Genomic DNA, 18,579 nt, shown 5'->3' with positions numbered 1-18,579 from the left:
CACACACCCATTTCCCGGTCCATTAAAAAACAGCCCCTTTCCCGCGGCTTTGTAAAAGGATCCCTAAGCTTCCAGGGATTACTGGGATAAAAACTGTATACTTTACCTCTGTAGTTGCTATAAGATCATTACAAGACTCTTGCTGTTCCATCATCAGCCCCGCCTACCTGAGTGACATCAGTACCTGACTGGCAAGCTCCTTTGAAAAGTGTGCTACTTCTGAGGTGCACTGCCTAAGGGGCGTGTTGTGCCTTTAGTGGGTACCTTTGTGGCAAGAGGATTTGTTTTTGTTTGTGCTGATTTTAGATTTGTTATTTGCTGTTATAAGAGTTTCTAATTATTGCTTTTATCTGTCTTAGTTTAAAAAAATGCATTGGTTATTTACGTTTTGGGGGGGGGATTTGGAATTTATAAAGGGCAAGATGTTTTAGATTTAAAAAAAAATTCTACATTAAAGTACAGTGATTGTCATCGTCGTTTTAAACAACTAGTTCTTAAAATACGTGTATTCCCAGATGTATCAAGAGAGACTCAGAAAAGACGTCGTCAGTTATTATTTAAACCAAGGGTCCTCCAGATCAGTGCTGCTTTTTATTTGCGTTATCCTTGCAAATGTGTAGTCCGGTACCAGTTGGTAAAATGTTTTTTTGAGCCTTTACATCTTACAGAATTTCTAGTAGCCAAGAGATCTTTGGGGTCAAGTTAATGTTAAATTGACATTTATATTTATATTAATGTAGCTCTGATAATGGAAAGGCATTTTGTAATCACTCAGGTTTTATTTCCTGGTTTGCACATATTGCAATATTTCCTATATAATAATTCCACTTATGTAATCTTGGATCTAATATTGAGGACTTGAGTGTAACTATTCAATTTCCTTTTGTTTATAATCATATTATGTAATTAACAGTGAATAGTTTACCTTTCTGTACAAGTCTTGATTGTAAGAATTAGATATTTAAATAAAAAAAAAAAAAGCCAACCAGCCAGTTAATTTTAGAAATGTGAATAATCTGAGAATGCTCAGCTGTTCTTCATAATATTGAATGGGGATAATAAGTAACAGACCTCACTTATGGAAAAAGTAGCAAGGTAGTGAAATGTATTCGAGCAGTAAATCTGCATTATGTTACTTTAACTGCTCAGTCTGAAGAGGTTGATCACTATATGCCTGTTGAATGTTTGGTATTTTAATGCCCATTCTATATGTAACAAAGTTTTATTAATTTAAGAACTGACGGGGAATACTCAAAAGTTGGTTAGCTTTTGTCTATCAGGATACATAAGGCAATTTGTCCACAATCACAGAAGAAACAGATGATGACCTCTATGTATATCCAAAGTAAAACAGTAAAGTAGGCATAACACAGGCCTTCCACATGAGGAGTGTCAATAAGTTCTTTATTGTGGCACAAACAAGACAGCTGACACCAGCTATGTTTCAGTGGGTACACCCCTCTGCCTCAGGGGTTGAATACAACACAGTGCCAGAAGTAAAACAGTTCTATGATGGCTGAAGCAAACGTCAGTACAAAAACTCCTCAGGAGTGTCTTTTTGTGCAATGACTTGTCCCAGTTTGCTTCAGCCATCATAGAACGGTTTTACTTCTGGCACTAGGAAGTTCTGCTGTTTTGAGTTTTATTTGACCCCTGAGGCAGGCGGGTGTACCCACCGAAACACAGCCCATGTCTGGTCTCTCGTCTGTGCCACAAAGAAATTATTGACGCTCCCTGTGTGGAAGTCTTACCTTCTATTTTCCTGTTTTACAAAAAATTGTCCACAATATAAAGGGGGGGGGGGGGGGGGGAGGGCTAGCACTATTTTTTTTTCACACTACTAGATCGATTCTAGTACATAAGTACATAACTAATGCCACACTGGGGAAAGACCAAGGGTCCATCGAGCCCAGCATCCTGTCCACGACAGCGGCCAATCCAGGCCAAGGGCACCTGGCGAGCTTCCCAAACGTACAAACGTTCTATATATGTTATTCCTGGAATTGTGGATTTTTCCCAAGTCTATTTAGTAGTGGTTTGTGGACTTATTCTTTAAGAAACCGTCTAACTCCTTTTTAAACTCTGCTAAGCTAACCGCCTTCACCACATTCTCCGGCAACGAATTTCAGAGTTTAATTATGCGTTGGGTGAAAAAAAGTTTCTCCAATTTGTTTTAAATTTACTACATTGTAGTTTCATCGAAAGCCCCCTAGTCCTAGTATTTTTGGAAAGCGTGAAGACGCTTCACATCCACCTGTTCCACTCCACTCATTATTTTATATACCTCTATCATGTCTCCCCTCAGCCGTCTCTTCTCCAAGCTGAAAAACCCTAGCCTCCTTAGTCTTTCTTCATAGGGAAGTCGTCCCATCCCTGCTATCATTTTAGTCTCCCTTCGCTGCACCTTTTCCAATTCTACTATATCTTTCTTGAGATGCGGCAACCAGAATTGAACATAATACTCTTGAGACTTTATTGCTTGTAATGATTTATCAAATGCTTCTTTGAGAATATGAGTATAAAGACCACCAGGCAAACGGGTTTTAGCACAGCAGAAGTTGTTTGAAGTTATCATACTTTTTTAATTTTAAAGGCGTTAATAATTTTGGCTGATATAAATCTTCATTTAGATCATAATGATCTTAATACTATTCAGTTTTTTTCCCAATTCCTAGACTCCCTAAATATAGTTGAGTCCTATCCAGCCAACACATTTTAAAAAGGACATACTTTTGATTATATAGCTTATTTGTCCTGTGTGAGCAGACCACCATTAATTGACCACTTAGAATGGATGCTGATCGCCAAGTCAGATCATTATCTTCTACATTTTTACCTTAGGCTGCCATGTGTATTACGTGAAGTTGATGTCGATCTGTCATAAGCGTGATAAATTTGATCCATCTTTGTTCTAGCAGGGATTGAGGCAAATTTGGATTTCCAATTTTTTTTTTTTTTTTTACATTTTATGCTTGATTCCCAGAATTCTATTGTGATCAATGTTTTGTTAGTTATCTTAAAAAGGTTAAGACCAATAACAAAATCCTTAGTATTAGGAAATATTAACTATATTGAAGAGAATAAGTAGAAAGGTGGAAAAACTTTGGAGGACGACTAAGGATCAATCTCAATATTCAATTTGGTGTTCTAGGGTTACACAGTATAAACCAGTTTTTGAAGCCAAGATAGAATATAATGAGCGGAACATACAGGAAGTCTAAAACAAGAAATCATTTAAAATTTTTAAATAGTCTTGGTTAAAATTGATGATGTATATTGTCAATTCCTACAAATTTACATCCATCTGCCAAAAGTCTGGTAAAGGTGTTTTTTTTTTTTTTTTAATCTATGGTATTTAAGATCAATCCTTTTGCTTCAGTAGAACAGATTATGTGACATGTTCTGTATTAAGCCTTCCTAAAGAAGAGAGAATTCTTGGAAATAGTTTGGGATAGATTCACTGATTTCATCTGATTTGATTGAGAATTTAATGAAGAAGAAATCTTATAGTCTGGATATATATCCCTCATCTTTTAAAAACTGCTTCACAGGATATAGTTTTATGGTTTGTAAACTATTAATTTTATGTTGCAGGAAGACATATCCTGATACAATAGCAGAAATAGTACTAACTCCTATATCAAACTCAGCTGGAGTGGATCTTACAGCAGTTGATAATTATAGACAGTATCTGATTACTGGAATTTGTGGTTTATCAACAACTTTCAGACTACATTTTTAAATTATTCTTTACATTTTTAACATGGCTTTTGTCCAATATACAGCACTGAATCATTGTTATCGACATCAGACGTCGAGGAGATTGAGTTGGGGGAAGCAGATTAGTCCTTCAGTTTGATCTCAGCCACATTTGATGTTGTACACAGTGAGTTGGGTATTGCAGAAGTTATTAAATGGTTTAAGGAATTTTGAGGAAAAAGATCATATATGATCCAGAAGAATAGGCTTATTTCAATCTATATGAAAATCTTTGGGAGAGTTATTGACTAAACTTGGTATTTTAGTGCCATCGTATGCAGATAACATATTTTTTCTATGCTCAGCATTAGAAACTTGATACAACCAAAGAACTATTAAATATAAATATTTCTTTAGTAGACTCATGGACTAAGAATAATTTCTACAACTGAATAGACAGAAAACAAGAGTTGTTTGGTTTGGAGATCTGAGTCAACTCCACAGAATCATACTGTATACAGGAAATATTTTGCAGATAGAAAATAAATCAAAGTTTTAGATGGGATTCTTGATTCTAGGATGACCAGGATCAAGTTAATGTTATGACAAAAAAGTTCTCTCCCCAGTTATGACAACTGATAGCTGTTTGATCTTTAAGTCCTCAAAGTTTTAAAAGTGTCACTTGAACAGTATTACTGCCTTATTTGGATGACTGTTAATTGTATGGGAGAATTTCTGTAAAATTATTATAATTGATCCAAAATACCACTAAACAGATTGATTTTTAGGATGAATAAGTTTAAGAAAGCTTCTCCTTTTAAGGAGTCTTCATTGGCTCAAGATAGCTTGAATGGTTTATAAAACAAGCCAAAACTTGAATGGATCAGCAAACTATCGATTACTATTTAATTGCACCAATTCCCATTCTGTACAAAATTTAACTTTGGCTTTTCCAAGTTTTTAGAAGGATTAGATTGACAAAATATGTAGAACATTCTGATATTTAAGTACAAAAATTTGGAATAGTTTGCTCATTCAGATTAAAAGATCTAGTTCCTACCTGCTGTTTTGTAAAAAAAAAAAAAAAATTAACAGACTTGATTTTCTGTAAATGATATAGAGTAGTTTTTAATGTATATCTTTTGGGTGTAAGCTGTAATTTACTCCATTTATGGGAGGATTTTTTGAAATTCTAATCCGCATTGAATTCAAATATTAAAATGCAGAATGAAGACATTTTATAGTATAGTATATACGGCATTTTTCTTTCTAAAAGGGAACAGCAAGATATATTTTAGGCAACATAGTTCTAATCGAATTTCAGTGCTCAGTAATGGTCTCCCGCCTCCCCCAGGAATGAGGAAATATGAATTTTAAACCATGCCAGCAGCAATGGAGCTTTGTAAATGTTTATCTTATGAAAACATTTGAACACAAGTACACAATACAAAGAGTATGCCATGAACAGCCACTTAAGCAAGCTGCATGCAACTGTTTTGAAGCATCACAGGCCATGCACATGCAACTTACTCAAAATAAGATACCTAGTCACAACTTATGTTGCCACAAGTTTCCCAGCTACAACTGAGTAAGGCAATGAAGTTTAGACAAAAATGAAACATTCCATGCCATGACGACAATATGGAGAAAACAAAAATGGAATAGTTACTACTACTGTGCTCTTTGCCTAGACACAGTCGTTTCAGAGCAGACCCTAAAATGTAAAACAATATGACAAAAACACTGTTAGGCAAAACTACCACGTCTGGTAGAAACTTGTCAAGCAATTAAAAATTATATCATTATGCAAAAAGGAGCAAAGTCAGTAGCTCAGGTGGTAAAGTAAAAAAAAAAATCCTAATTGAGCAGCCAAAATTGGTCATCCATACACAGTCATTCCAAAAGCCAAATGGCATACCAACAGCAATTTTAGTATTTCACATTTATCATTTTAAAACCCTGTTGGCACAGGAAGACTATTTCCGTCCATTTTCTATAGGAAACCATTTCATTTATATCACTACTACCTTGGCTGCATGGATTGTCTTCAAGAGTCACTTGAGACTTGCTTTATAAAAAGTTCCATAAAGATACATTGTACTGTAGATTCTGAGGCCAGGTTAGTCCACTGTACCACTAAGGTTACAATGTAACAAAGTGGTGGTCTTTTACCAGTTCCACTGCAGTATTCAGCTCCTGTGTCTCACTACAGTGTCAGAAGGATGAAAAATTCTATAGGTGCACGTGACAAAAATTGAAAGAAGGAGCAAAGAACATAAACCAGACTAGAGATCCTGGTAGCCTTGGGATCCAAATCCTGGGCACCTAGCACAATCATCAGTTTTTAAGTTTATCTTTTGTTTATTATCTAGCTGCATTGTTTGGTTTGGCAGTGCGAATGGAAAAACACTTTTCCTTTTGCTATCATTAGTGACAGAAAATACCATTTTTGAAAAAGTCTATGGTAGGATAAGATTGTTAAAGAAGCAATTAACATTTATCTGTAAGGAACAAGTATAAGCACAGTGCTAACAGGTACTATTTTACTAGAAAGTGGCAAGTTTGTCTGAGTTAAACATTGCTTTGATGATCGCATTAAAATCTATGAAGCTCTGCTCCACTCAGACGCACTCATTTGACTTTGGTAGAAGTGAGTCTGGTATAGATCACATATGTTCACCAAAAGTCATTGGTATCTGTTGGCAGTGAGGATCCGAGGTGCCTGCCTTTTTTCTCTTTAAGTTGTTCTAAATATATTAATTCTAAAAATATCTTCAGACAATATTATGAGAACCAGAACCTCATCCAAATGTTAAAATCGCACTTCATTTCAAAAGCCAAATTAGAATTTTTTAAAATACAAAAATACTTGAGAAATTGCAACCCAGTATAGTTTTATCTAATAACCTCTGGAATCTTCATTTTGTTAGTTATTTCAAAGCTATGGCTCTTATTGCTCCTGGTAGCTTCATTTTGAAAATATTTTTAGACACCTGTACCCTCTCTCCATTGCCCTCGGGCCCTTTCAAGGATGCAGTTTCATGTCTAAATATGGAGCATCAATATTACCTTGAAGAGTAATCCCTAATGCTACTGGAAGAATCCTTTATGCCAATAGCACCAAAACAGCTATTATGCTTAGCCCTTGATTCTGCCCTTCTAATAGAAGGGACGTACTGTCACAATTCAGGTCAACAGCAGAAAATGGATATATTTAGCAGCATGATGTAAATTCTTGAAGAAACACTGGCTGCATAATTTGCTTGGGTTTAAGTAAGCGGGGAAGGGAGGGCAAAAAATAAGTTACTTAAAAAAAAAAAAAGAAATCCTGTTCAATAAAGAATTCAAGGATCATAGGGGCCCTTTTACTAAGCCATAGTAAAAAGTGGCCTGTGGTAGTGTGAGAGCGTCTTTTGGGTGTGCACCATGTCTAGGAAAAAGGGCCTTTTTTTTTTAAAGGGCCGGAAAATGGACGTGGGCTTAAACCAAAACCAGCGTACATCCATTTTTAGCCTGAGACCTAACTGCCACCCATTAACCTAGTGGTTAGGGGGTCACATGCTACCCAGGCAGTAAGCCTGCAGTGCGCACCAACTGCTGTTTACCACTGGGTAGGTGCCCCATAGTAGGAAATAGAAAATATTTTCTACCGCATGTTTTCGTCATGCGCCAAATTTGGAATTACTGCCCGGGGCACATGGCAGCCAGGCGGTAATACTGATTTGGAACGTGCTGGATATGTGTAGGCCTTTATGTGCCTTTGTAAAAAGGGCCCCATAACTTCCTTTTCAAAATTTATAAAAGTCTCAACATGCAAGTGGGGAAAAAAAAACAAACACTTGCACAGCAAGGGTTGAAAATGTTAAAGTGGGCTGTGCAGAAGTCATACAAAGATCTGTATGGTGCACAGTAAAAGAGCTGAAAGATAAGACCGATTATCTCATCTACTGGGTTTGCAACCAATTAAATTACTCATGAAATTTCAGAAGCATGAGTCTGCCATTAGACTAGAGTTCATCACTGCTTCATGTGTTCTTAATAAAGAAAGCATTGCATTGATCATACAGTTTTATAAGATGCTCATATCTGTTACCCAAAAGCTATTTTCTTAGTCTGCATGACAAAATGTTTTAACTGGCATTGACACCCACTATATGTTTAAGAATTAAAAAATACCCCATTTCATTTTATTGAATTAGGGCAGGTTACCAGAACATATATCTGGGTCCAAATGATTAAATTTTGCTATATACTGGAGAAACACTATTCTCCATTTGTGGAGCTGGGAGGCAGAGGGACAGCAGGACTAGAGAACACTAGAATGACATGTTTAATACTGGAACTTTAACCGATGCCACTAGAATTAACACCATGTTCAACCAGTAGGAATTAGAGAACCATATCCAGCCAGATGGCCATTTGATTACACAGTTAAGTGAATGATTATGTCAAGGACATTTACCTTTTCACTAACTGGCCCACAGTGCCTAATCAATACAATATATCTTTATTGAACAAGTGAACTTCCATATGCTACCATACGAATTCGCAAAAATTATAATTACATTTTAATTCAACCCAAAATGTCTTGCACCACATATGCTTATATAAACACTTTTAAACTAACATCCATTTCAGTTGAAATAAGGAGGGAAGGGGAGATTAAAACATTTGAACATCCTGAATTCAAAGGTGCTTGCATAGAAAAGCAACATCCATGTATTTAAAACTCATTTGAAGAAAAGCTTTAAGGTACTGTGCTTTGATCTCCTAGATGACATCATTAAGAGGTGATAAGACCTTGGGAAAACGCAGCGTGTTTCAGTTTAAGAAACACCATAATCTCTGCTTAAAATATCCAGCCCTTCCAGGTACCATCACTTATGTGAAATCCCAAATGCATTCAATTTCATGCAAGAGAAAGATACCACCCAGAAAATGAGCAATTGAACTGACTGGAGCACAGGTGTGTGTCAGCTTCCACATGCAGAGAGCAGGACAGTGGAGAAAGGGTGCTACAGTGTCTTAATACAGCCCTTGTATAGGCGATATACCCTTCAGTGACCTTCTAGCATTGCCTTGGCGTTTACATGCACGTCTTCTTCATAGTCCATACATTATGTGAGAGAGACCAATTCTCCTCTACAGAAACTTGCAATTCTTTGTTGCTGTTGGGATGGGGATGGGCGAGATGTACTTTTTGTCATATTGCAACTAAAATTAAAAAAGTATACTCAACAGAAACCGCAAAAAACAAAACAAAACAAAACCCAAAATAGCTTTCATACATCAAGGATCAAAAATAATTGACCATAAGGCTATAGGAATAATAAGAGACCAGCTCTTTCACACAGGCATAAGCCAAAAGCAGTGTATGAAAGCGTTTTATGAAAACATAATAAAATTGACAATTACTAATTAAAAGGGAAGGGAAGATGGTCAGGGAGAACAGGCATCCTGCCAAAAACATTTAAGAAAAAAAACAAAACAAAACTGATGAGTTAAAAGAAGGGCTAAGATGGATTATGTTAAAATACAAAATAATTAATACAAACAGATGGACAAAGACACAGGTCCACTGAGGAATCTGGTACGAGGTTTGCTATTAGATTTATAGGTCACTCTCTCTGACGTTTGGTGGAAAACCGTCCAGCCTGCAAGTGAATATAGAAGGGAAGAAAAGAGAAAGACACTCATCAAGTACGAACAGCTGTGATCAGATGTTCCACACCATCAGTAAAATCAGCTTTGCTAATTATCCATAGTTCAATTTTACCATGGCCAAGAAGGCGTAAACCTATTGACCAGATGAGAAGAGCGTGGAAAAGACCAGATACCACACACACATTCTGCCACATTGTGTGTCCATCACCACAAAAAAATGTTAAATGCAGGAAGATCAGATCTAGGGAGCTATTAGACTGAACAGCTTTGTCATACCGCCTTTCTTAATAAGTACAAGGTGAAATTAGGCCTTACCTGCTAATTTCCTCTGGACCCTCCAGACCGGTCAAGACGCTTGGGTTATGCACGCCTACCAGCAAAGGGAGACTGAGAACACTAAAAACTTAAAGTATAGGCAACCTGCCAACCTCCAAGCAGCCAGTAAATCAGTAACAAAGCAGAAAAACAAACAAATGTAGAACACTTAGAACCCTGTACTCAGAACTGCAAAGAAAATACAAATGTGCTTCTGTCGACCGAACGCAGAAGTGCTGCAGTCCGCCCCTGACAAACCAGAGGCAACCACTACTGAACTTCAGAAAACGAGAAGTTCAACATCAAAGACCTATCAGCTATAGCAAGAGGCACAAAACCAAAACCACTCTGCAGACCATAGAAGAATAAAAATATATATACTGGGAGGGTTCTTGACTGGTCTGGAGGGTCTAAAGGAAAGAAAATTAGCAGGTAAGGCCTAATTTCACCTTCCTCAGCGACCCTCCAGACCGGTCAAGACGCTTGGGAAGTACCAAAGCAGTAAACAATCTAAGGGTGGGAACCTTGGAAACTAGAAGTCAAAACTGCCGCACCGAAGCTCGCATCCTCTCTAGTCTTCACATCAATCCTATAATGCTTCACTAAAGAATGCAGAGAGGACCAGACCGCCACCCTGCAAATATCTTGAGGAGGAATCAAACTACTTTCAGGTCAGGAGGAAGCCATCCCCCCCTCCCAAGTAGAATGCGCCTTAAGAACTGAAGGCACCTCACGCCCCTTAAGCAAATATCCGAAGAAACTGCTTCTTTCAACCACCTGGATATCATTGCTTTAGAAGCTGCAGCCCCCTTCTTAGGTGCTCCATACAACACAAAATCTATCAGAGGTCCGAAACAGCTGAGTCCTTGTCAAGTAAGAACGCAAAACTCAACGAACATCCAGCTTAGCAAGACGGCGTTGAGTAGAATCTCCCGATTTATCACCCAAAACCGGCAAGGAAATGTCCTGATTCACATGAAAAGAGGTAACCACCTTAGGCAAAAAAAGGTGGCACAGGCTTCAGGGACACCTTTTCCTTAGAAAAAGTAAAAAAAAAAGGGAGCCCAACAAGACAAAGCCTGGAACTCCAAAATCCGCCCCAAGCCGAAGTAATAGCCACCAAAAACACCGTCTTCAGAGTGAGATCCTCAAAAGGAGAACCAACCAACACCTCCAATACCAGATTTAAATCCCGGAAACATGCCAGTGCCACCACCTGTACCTTTAAAGAGGAAAGAGCAAGACCTCTATCCACACCATGTTGCAAAAATTCTAACATCTCGGAACCGAAATATGCCAAGGAGAATAAGAACGCTCCTGACACCAATTTTCAAAAATTCGCCAGACGCGGATTTAAGCAAAGGAGGTGGAACGTTTACGGGACTACAACATAGTATCAATTACTCTGAACGAAAACCTTTTCTTTCGCAACCTGTTCCTCTCAAAAGCCAAGCCATAAGCGAGAACGGAGATGGATTGGGCATCACGATGGGGCCTTGTACTAACAATATCGACTCCTCCAGAATCAGCAGGCCCCGTACAGCTAGACGCACTAAATCTCCGTACCACGGAGAACGAGGCCAATTCGGAGCTACCCAGAATCACCGTGCCTAAGTGCCATTCTATTCTCTGAACTACCCGACCTACCAGTGCCAAAGGAGGAAACATGTACAACAGATGTTGGGGAGGCCATGGAAGGACTAGGGCGTCAATCCCCTTGGACCACGGATCCCGACAACGACTGAAAAACCTAGGCACTTGAGCGTTGTTGGACGTTGCAATGACGTCGATCACCGGCATACCCCATTCCATCACCAGACGATGAAACAACGGATGGTGCAGTGACCACTCTCCGGGGTCCAACATGTGCTTAGAAAATCCGTGCTCACGTTGTCCACTTCGGCCACGTGACCTGCTGAGACACACTGCAGATGAACTTCCGCCCAACGCATTAACTCCGCTGTCTCCTCGGCAACTGCTCGACTCTTTGTGCCCCCCGCCGATTGACATATGCAACGGCTGTGGCATTGTCAGACAGAACCCGGACCGCCTTGCCGCCTAACAGCGACTGAAGAGCCTGCAGAGCCAAACGTATCGCCCGCGTTTCTAGACGACTGATGGACCACTCAGCCTCCTCCGGCGACCAATGGCCCTGGGCCACCTGTTCGAGACAATGAGCCCCCCACCCTCCTAGACTGGCATCCGTGGTGAGAACAATCCAGTCTGGAGGACCCAAGGGCATGGCCTTCTCCAGATTCGGCATGTGAAGCCACCACTGAAGGCTGAGACAGGGAGCCTCCGGTAAAATTAGTCTCTCCTCGAGGTCCTGAGTCTGGAGGAGACCAGCGATCCAGTAGGGATGACAGCAACTGCCACATATGAGCCTTGTCCCATGGAACTATCATCGATGCTGCCATGAGACCCAAAACCTGCAGATAAGAGCGAGCTGAAGGAAGTCTCTTGGAGCAAAACTGACGAATCAGAGCTTGCATCTTGGAAATTCGAATTGACGGTAGGCACACTCGCCCCATTCAACGTGTCAAAACGAACTCCAAGATACTCCAGGGACTGTGGGGGAACTAAGTGACTTGTCCACATTCACTACCCAACCGAGTGATTCCAAGAAACTGACTACTCTCGCAGTCGCCTCCACACTCTCCTGTCTCGACTTGGTTCAAATTAACCAATCGTCGAGATACGGATGGACCAAGACTCCTTGCTTTCTCAAAGCCGCCGCTACGACCACCATATCCTTGGAAAAAGGTACGAGGTGCCGTCGCCAGCCCGAACGGGAGAGCACAAAATTGAAAATGCTGTCCTAAAACAGCAAAACGAAGAAAACGCTGGTGCGCCACCCGGATGGGAATATGCAGATATACTTCCGTCAGATCCAGTGACGTGAGAAACTTCCCCGACTGAACCACTATGATGACCGAACGCAAAGTCTCCATCCGAAAAGAGGGAACCTTCAGCGCTCCGTTGACTCTTTAGATCTAAAATAGTCCGGAAGGAATCCTTCTTGGGCACCACGAAATAAATCAAGTAACAACCTGCTCCCCTCTCTCAGGTGGGTACGAGAACCACAGCCCCCAGATCGATCAAACGAAGAGTAGGGTTTGGCGAATTGCTTTGGCCTTCAGCCGAGAGCGACACGGAGAAGCCAGAAAAAAAGACAGGAAGAGGGGCATCGAACTCCAGCGCATACCCATCGCGCACCACTTCGAGCACCCACTGATCCGGCCTGATGTGGGTCCACCTCTGGTAAAACTGATGTAAGCGAGCATCCACGCGAACCAGAGGCTGGACCCGCACACCTTCATTAAGAGGCACACACCGAGGCGGAACCCACCAAAGATACATCCCGACCTCCCCGGCGGCCTCCATGAAAGGGCTGAGTACGCTGAAAAAAATCATCCTCTAGGCGCACCATAGGACCTACCCGGCCTGTAACGCCGAGCATCTCGCAGACATCCACGCCTCGACAGCCCTCGACCACCTGCTCTGGGGCGCATCTCTGGCAGACGCGGAAGCTTAGCATCCCCGAGACCGCGTACCAACTTATCCAGCTCTTCCCCAAAAAGCAAATAACCCTTGAAGGGAAGAGAACACAACTTGGACTTAAGAGGCCGCATCTGCGACCCACCCTTGAAGTTAAAGAGCCAGACGAGCTCCCACAACCAATGCCATATTCTTTGCCGATGCTCACAGCAAATCATAAAGAGCATCTGCCAAGAAAGAAGAACCCCTCTCCAGCTTGGCTAGTTCCTCCACCCAGGCAGATCTGTCCAGAAGTTTTTCAGCCCAGTGGAAGCAAGCACGAGCTACCAAACCTCCACACACCGAGGCCTGCAGTGATAATGCGGACAAATCAAAACTACACCTAATAAACGATTCCAACTTCTTATCTTGAGGATCCTTAAGAGCAGCCCCCCTCCCATCCACAGGAATAGAGTGGCCTTGGTAACCGCCGTCACCACCGCCATCTACTGTAGGCCTTAAGTAATCCTTATCCTCCTGTGGAAGAGGATAAAGCCTTGCCATAGCTCTAGCCACCCTACAAGCTGAATCTGGGGAGGACCACTCCTGCAAGACCGTATCTCTGAGATCTTTATTCATAGGAAAAGAATGGGAAGACCGATGAATACCTTTAACCAACGGATCTACCTGCTTTACCTCCGCCACCGAGGTCTCAGGAGAATCAAATTTAAGAGTATCCACCACCTGATCAATCAATTCAGACAGCTCATCTCTATGAAATATCCGTACTACCGAGGGATCTGCCCCTGGTAAGGAGCCCTCCTCCTCAGGACAGGCATCCACAAGCAATTCTACTACTACTACTATTTATCATTTCTATAGCGCTACAAGGCATACGCAGCGCTACAAGGCATACGCAGCGCTGTACACCATAGACAAAAAAAAGACAGTCCCTGCTCAAAAAGCTTACAATCGTCCCCAAGAACACTGCACTCCTCTTCCGAGTGCTGCAAAGGCAAAACCTCAGGGTCCTCTGACCACTCCATACGAGGGCCACTAAGGGACCTACCCCCTTCTGAAAATCTGCCAGCTGAGATCCTGACTTCCAGGCCTGGAACATCAACCAGATAAAGTCAGGAGGGAATCCCACGCCCCCTGAGCACTCAGGAGGCAAGCCCATGTTCTGCCCTGAAACTTCCTGCACCGGCTGAGGAGAAATCGCAGGGCCGGAGGAATCCAAGATGGCGACGGTTCCCGCCAAAATCGAACCACTACAGCCCCCGAATGTGAGGTGGTATTAACCGAACCGACCCCGGAAACCTCCGCGGATAACACTGGAGGCAAAGAAAGAGGCGGCTTCGGCTCCCCTCAGAGCCTGCATTGTACCCCCGGCGCATCAACCCCATGGCGCACACAGAAACGGCAACAGGATAGTTTCCCTGAAGACATCTCACAGGGAAGAAGGGAGGTAAACAACCTGACAGGCAGCAGAGCCCCGAATCGCATTCTCTCACAAACGCACTGCAACACTCCCGGTCAGCCCAAACAGAGCGTTTCAGATCTTTTTTCAAAACTTTAACTCTCCCAGCCCAATTGCTTATAGCTGACAAGGGCTATGGCTCTCAAGGTTCCTGCAAGCACACAGGAGCCAATGCAAAGGGCTGACTGCTCAAGAGAGCACAGCAGGGGGAGGGACCCGACCACCGGATGTGACACCCCAGGGTGAAAAACAGAGCCCCACCAGACCCACTTCCCTGGAGCACACAGAACCTAAATACAGGGTGCTAAATGCAATAAAAACCTACAACTTCTAAGCCTACTAGACCACTGACTGCTCAGGCTGCACGTCTACCCTCTGCTGGAGACTTTTACTGGTTGCCTATACTTTAAGATTTTAGTGTTCTCAGTCTCTCTCTGCTGGTAGGCGTGCATAACCCAAGCATCTTGACCGGTCTGGAGGATCACTGAGGAATGAAACATTTGCTTAAACAATCTGTATATGCAAGCTGTACCCTTTTGAAGGTACCACTCTTGAATGTCAAGTGAAATATTAACCTCTTGAAGACAGATTTCACATTTTTGGATTTTACAAGATTCAACCATTTAGCAACAGGGGCTTCATATGTTGCTCAATACTGCAAGAACTTCAAAGCACTAGACACTAAAGCAAAATGAACAACCCGTTTAGATGGCTACTCATTTTTTCTCCTAGATATTTCATTTCTAAACAGCTGCTGCAGAAAAATACTAAACAGTAGAGCACCGTTATCTAGGTATCAATTAACCAGAAACTTCTCAGGAAAAATGGCAAACCCCAGGCCCTAATCCTGAAAATAGGTAGACTTCAAACAATCCATTAGTCAAATAATTTTGGAAAAAATGTGTTTCATAACCATATGTTCTGAAAAACCCATTATCCAGAATAACCTCAGCATCAACCATTCCATATAAAAACGATGCTCTACTGTTCTATGCTGCCATCAGATTTTTCTTTTTGACATACTGGTTCAGCTGGATCTGGTGAACTATCACCATTGTTTCGCTTTTCTCCAACCATGCAGCTTAGGCAGACACTAATTCTAACATTCTCACAGTAATGATAAACTGCATGAAATGTGCTGAAATAGATCACCTTGGCCAGCACCTCCACGCACATCACCTCCTTCAATAGCAAACCCAGAGCAGATGTTATCGGCTGTCAGAGAGGCTTTGACAGAACAGGGCTGCTGCGTCTGTACTGCCCAACTAGGGGAAGCTGAAGATGCTGAAAACGTTGCAGCATTTTCTGCCACTGAGCCGGAAGGAGCTTTATCAGAATCTTTGGAAGGGGATCCTTTGGAGTCTCCCAAGGTGTTACCTACAAGCATCACAAATGACAAAATTGAAAAGAAAATGGGACCAACTGTAGCAAATTTCTTCAGATCCTCCCCCCGCCAACCGCACACTATTGGAAAAGGCAATTATATCCCAAGGTAATGGCAACTTAACACATTCATAAACAGTATTTCCTTAGTAATAATAGCTCCCATATCTTTCAAACTGTAAAGGGCAGAAGGGCAATGAATGAAGTGTCAGTAGAAAACATGGGGGGGGGGGGGGGGAGTTTTGGGCCCATGGTTCAGTGACTGTGCCACTGCTGTAGAGCACCTAGACTCTCCAGCACCAGGCTCAGCATAAGCTTTCCCAGGTTGGCCAGAAGATGTATGTGGGAGCAGCAGTCATCACTACTTGACAAAAGTGAACAGATGGGACAAAAAGTCCTAGCCATTGCTAGATGGTGGTATCTATTGGCTGAAACTAGATGTACATATACTGGATTCCAGAAAACTGTGCTCTCCCCCAGCATAAGATTATCATTGCAATGGTTAGCCTAGGGAAGCAGATAAAGAGAATAGGGAAAATACCCTGGTAATTGTGAATGAAGGCTCAGGTACCAGATCTGATGAGATGGAAGCCCAGAGGAGAAACCTGCCAGGCCAAAAAGACATTTAAAGGGCATCCAAAATGTTTGGAGCATGCACTCTTACAATCAGTTTCACATTTGGCAGCGTTATATCAGAGGACCCAATATTTAAATTGCCTCCAGCATTTAAGGCTCTGGAAACATTTTAAGGGTTTTTTTTTTTGGATCATCAGAGGAGAAACATAATTCAATGCTCATATAAATATCTTGACCCAAATCATCATCTGGTCCAGAAAGAAAACAGATCTTTCATAGAAAAAAAAATTTCAAATTTTTTAAAAAATGTATGCATATTAAAGATAAACTTCTTAAATATTAGTGTGCAACCACACATTGCTGTGTGACCATGGAGAGATCTGATATGCTGAAAAAAAATTAATCTTATTTCATAATTCCCTGATGCAGTTTTCAAAACATGCACTGTCAATTTATCATTTGAAAGAAAAATCACTGCATTACACATTTGAATATTTTATATACATACAAATTTGTTGTGTTTTTTTTATCAAAAGCTCTCAAACACCTTTGATTAATGACTTAAGTTATTGGTTATGGTTTCCACTTTTATATGCAATTGCAGTTTCCTTTTGTTTCATATACTATGACTTGCATAATTGCTTATAAAGCATTTAAAATATTTTATTGGTTATATAAGCACTGAACCAATAACCGATATCTGTTCCTTCTGATGGTCTCCCCCCCCCCCCCCCCCAAAAAAAAAAAAAAAAAAAAAAACCACCCTTTTCTTAGAATGTTTCCTGAGATTTAAATGTTGGCGGTAGATGTTGCTTACAATTAGTTTGGCACTGACTAGTTCTATTTATTATTATTAACATTTTTATAGTGCTACCAGACACACGCAGCGTTGAACATCTGACACAGAGCGAGACAGTCCCTGCTCAATAGAGCTTACAATCTAAAATAATACAGACAGACAAGACAATTAAGGGCGAGGGAAGTACTGGGTGAAAAGGAACAAGGGGGAGGCAATTGAGTAGTGGCTAGGAGCCAAAAGCAGCAGTGAAAAGGTGGGTTTTCAGCATAGATTTGAAAACTACCAGGTAGAGATGGAGCTAGATGTACAGGCTCAGGAAGTTTATTCCAGGCATAAGGTGCCGCGAGAGAAAAGGAATGAAGCCTGGAGTTAGCAGTGGAGGAGAAGGGGGACAAGAGAGATTTGTCCAGTGAGCGAAGGTCACGGGGAGGGAGGAATATAGGGAGAGATGAGAGTGGAGAGGTAATGGGGGGGCTGCAGAATGGATGCATTTAAAGGTCAGTTATATTCCTTTATATGGATATCAAGGCCAAACAACAGAAGGGCAAGTTTGACATTTGTGATAGCTTCAAACTACAATCGCAAAAGTTAGGGGATATCTTCTATTTCAATCTTCAGCTGAACTATAGAGCAAGGCTTTACAAACTTCAAGTACAAAAAGCTTAAGGACAGGAGTTAATTAAGCAGAAGTCAGCAAATGGGTAATCCTTAGTCTACATCAAACCATTTCATTGAATTCAACCACCACACCCCACCCCCAGACCTACTTGTATTTGTTGCATGTTTCAGCTGTTGTACCAGTGGACTTAACAGTTTCCCTGCTTTTAATTTACTTTTGCTTATTCTTCGGCGGCGGCCACTGGGAGGGGCTGCATGAAGGAATCCCACATTGGGGGGTAGCGGTTTCCCCATTCGGAAGTACAGTGCCTCAATTTCATTCTTCTGCTGAACTTGCAACTCAGAGATTTCCTTCATGTGTCTGAGGAGGCAAAATGAATACAGAAACCCCATACTAGACATTGTGTTTAAAGAAAACATTTTGGGGAAACCAGAACGTTTTCATGCAATTTGAAATTTTGAAGAATATTCATGTCTAACAACCTACTACGTACTGAAGCCTCAATTTTTCAGTTTAACATTCTTAGACTAGAGCCTGGATTCACTAAGGTCAAGCTTGTGACCTATC

At 41.3% G+C, this 18,579-nt stretch overlaps 1 protein-coding gene across 5 annotated transcripts in view; it reads right to left on the bottom strand.

Annotated features, from left to right (window-relative positions):
* Positions 1–18,579, bottom strand: part of WNK2 (WNK lysine deficient protein kinase 2) — a 233,181-nt gene that overhangs the window by 23,355 nt on the left and 191,247 nt on the right. For 4 of the 5 annotated variants that reach the window (XM_030206139.1, XM_030206142.1, XM_030206141.1 and 1 more), the window contains 2 exons: positions 18,161–18,372; positions 15,788–16,012 (listed from right to left, as the gene is read on the bottom strand). In XM_030206139.1, the coding sequence (XP_030061999.1) occupies positions 15,788–16,012; positions 18,161–18,372 (437 nt within the window). Of the gene's footprint in view, positions 1–9,254; positions 9,354–15,787; positions 16,013–18,160; positions 18,373–18,579 lie in introns of all 5 variants that reach the window. The other variant, XM_030206143.1, reaches the window with a different exon arrangement.

Source organism: Microcaecilia unicolor, chromosome 6, assembly GCF_901765095.1.
Source record: "Microcaecilia unicolor chromosome 6, aMicUni1.1, whole genome shotgun sequence".
NCBI lineage: Eukaryota > Metazoa > Chordata > Amphibia > Gymnophiona > Siphonopidae > Microcaecilia > Microcaecilia unicolor.
Note: the sequence above shows the minus strand (reverse complement) of the source record. Positions and strands in the feature narration are given on the sequence as shown.